General features: G+C 42.9%; 1 protein-coding gene across 1 annotated transcript; it reads right to left on the bottom strand.

Annotated features, from left to right (window-relative positions):
• Window positions 1-299: 299 nt before the first annotated feature.
• On the bottom strand, window positions 300-2,508 carry LOC120172333 (transcription factor MYC2-like). Its single transcript, XM_039179814.1, has one exon. It carries the CDS (start codon window positions 2,413-2,415, stop codon window positions 538-540), a length of 1,878 nt encoding a protein of 625 aa, XP_039035745.1. The 5' UTR covers window positions 2,416-2,508; the 3' UTR covers window positions 300-537.
• Window positions 2,509-2,951: the final 443 nt, after the last annotated feature.

Genomic DNA, 2,951 nt, shown 5'->3' with positions numbered 1-2,951 from the left:
AACCATTATTCGCTCGCTCCCTCATGTTGATCATCATCACATCTCTTTTTAGCCCAGAAGCAAACAAAACACCTTTTTGTGCATCGAAGGAAATTGTGGTGGAGAAAGACAGGCTTCACATGCAATCCTCATAGATAAAAAACAAAGCTTTTTTCCAGTAAAAAATGTCCACCGTAACAGATGCAAAAACAGGGAACCAAATTGCCCAAATTCTGAATTGAAAACATAAAAGCATCAACATCCAACAAGACTATTCTCAACAAAAATGGTAGCAAGCACATCAATGTTACCAGGAACAATTAAAACAAACCAGAACTTGTTCATTCAGGTTAAATTCATTACAAGCTATATACATTAAAGTCAACACATACTTGACTAGGATCACCTCAAACTATTAATAACTACACTAAATACTATTGCCAACAAACTAGAAGAGCACTATTTTTACAGAGCTTAGCGGGAGCCTTAAAATGTCCCAGAGCCATGCAGCCAATGATCCGAGTTGCTTGTTTCGGATCAAGCTCTGCTGAATACTCTCTATCTTCCATCTCCGAGCTTCGATATTAGGGCAATCTTTAGCTGCTCCGGCATGTAAAACCGACTCCCCATCTTCATGGAAGCTTGTTGGATCATCAAGTCTTTCACTACTGATACACTGGCATGCTGCACTTCCAGGTCTAACTCCTTCAACGCATCCATTAACCTTGCTGCTGGATGGTTCTTTTTACTGCATTGGATTTGGATCATTACATCCCTTCCGATAATTTTAGCGTCAATCTCCAAATCTATCAGTTTACTGGCAAGGTGGCTAGACATCCTGTGGTCTTGATCATGTGCTGGTTGTGCTGTACATGACAATTGTTTCTTCGTTTTTTCTAGTTGGTTATGCAACTCATCTTTCTCAGCATCTTCATTTTGTAGCTTTGACTTGAGCTCGTTGATGTATGAAATGGCATCACCCAAGAGTGATGCTTTATCCATCTTTGTCACGTTGGGAACCACGGCACGCAGGGCGTAGAACTTCTGGTTAAGCTTCTCCCTTCTTTGACGCTCTGCTTCAACATGATTCAGAGGTTCTTCTCTTCCATTTGCCGGTTTTCTCCCTCGTTTTCGAGGCCTCTTTTCCGGCTCCACGATTCTACTACTATCGGCCTCCTTAACGAAAGAAGCTTCTATATCGGAGTGATCTGAATCACCAGCACCCCCACTTGATTTCACCACAACAGAAGAAGGCAAAAGCACACCTGAATTAAATGGAAGCATGGCTTCTTCATTTCTCCCTCTTGAAGTAGGCGATCTCTTCTTCCCTGAAAACAAATTTGTATTCCCAGTTGGCTTACTCTCACCAAAATTCAATATCTCACCGGCTTCTGGTTTCAACAAAGGAAAAGATGAATTCCCATTCCTCACATTGCTGCTACCATCAAAGCCATAATCCAAAAAATTCAAGAATAAACTCTGCCCCAGCGGATGATTATGCTGCTGCTGATAATGATGATTTACAGTAGGAATGGAACTCGGATTCTCGGTTAAACTACTGGAACTTGGGTTGTCACAGAACTGAGGTGACTTGTGAATCTGCTGATGCTGATCGCTATTATTGAACTCGATCCCAGGATTTGGATCACTAATCCAAAGTGAAGAAGGATCATTTTCGCCTTGATCAGCAGGACCAGCTTCAATTCCGATACTGAAATTAAACAAAACCCGGACTTTGTTCATCAGATCTGAGCTTTGGGTGATAAGTTCAGTTGAACCTAACTCAACAACTCCACTTGCCGACGGCATACAAACCATCGATTTGAAACCGAAAACCTGAGCTTGCCTCGCTCTCTCGCAGACAGAGCTCGCTAGCCGGTCTGACCCAACAACCCAAACCGGACTCGAATTGAAAAAGGCTTGTCCCGGAAGCCCGTTTCCGTTGACGAAAGACTGGGTCATGGAAAGCAAAAAGAACCACTCGGTGTCGGTGACTTCTTCGTCGACGGAATCGTCGGCTGGAGCGGTGGATCCGGAAATCAAGGAGTTAAGGTCTCGAAGCACCTTTTTACGGTGCTCTTGTTCTGCGAGAGGATAAGTGGCTTTGGACTTAGTTTTTCCTTTATCCTCTTCGCCTTTGTAATACCCATCGCCCCAACCAAGCACGGTAGGGGCGGAGTAATCGTAGGAAGACTGCCAGAAGATGGCGTAAGTCCAGCTCTCGCAAGCCCCTTCGATGAGGGCTTGGAGACGCTGCTGGAGAGACTCTTGATTGAGGGAAGCAGGAGCAGGAGGTGTGGAAGTGGAAGTGGATGCAGATGATTGAGGTGGAGGAGGCCATACAGAAGAGAGATCAAAGGCCATGAAAGCTTCCATAACAGAAGAATTATCGTCGGTCCAACGATTCATGGCGGGTGCTAACTGATAGTCCGTCATTCGCCAGATGAAGAAGAGGAAGCAGAGGAAGTGGAATTTATTTGAGCTGATTTTTTTTGGATTAGCGTGTGGATTCCTCAAAAGGTGGTTTCTACTAAGGAAAGGGTGAGAACGAAGCGTACGAAGCTGCTCATTGGCTTCCTTTCCATTTCTGTGGGCACCTTATTTTGGCTTTCATTTCCATTTCTCTAGGTACCTTATTGGCTTTAGGTTAGTGCACGTGGTAGCTTGTTGTTTCCCCTTCGTTAGGGGACTCGACTCAAGTTTGAGAAGCTCCACTTCACTTCCTTATTCTCACACATATCTATACAAATTTGGGTAAAATAAGTATTATGTTATTCACCTATTATTTATTTCTTTTTCACTCAATTTTTTTAGACCATAGTTAATGTTATTTTTAGTTTTATTTTTATCACACAAATTTGAGTGTGATCCTTTCATGCAGCAATAAAACGAAAAGTTCGATTAATATTACCTTTCTCATGTGAAACCAGCTAAAGAAATAAAGGACAGGACCAATCTGATCCAGATGAAAA

Source organism: Hibiscus syriacus, unplaced genomic scaffold, assembly GCF_006381635.1.
Source record: "Hibiscus syriacus cultivar Baekdansim isolate YM2019G1 unplaced genomic scaffold, ASM638163v2 tig00111848_pilon, whole genome shotgun sequence".
Classification (NCBI taxonomy): domain Eukaryota; kingdom Viridiplantae; phylum Streptophyta; class Magnoliopsida; order Malvales; family Malvaceae; genus Hibiscus; species Hibiscus syriacus.
The sequence above is the reverse complement of the archived record's forward strand: the minus strand, read 5'-3'. Positions and strand labels throughout refer to the sequence as shown.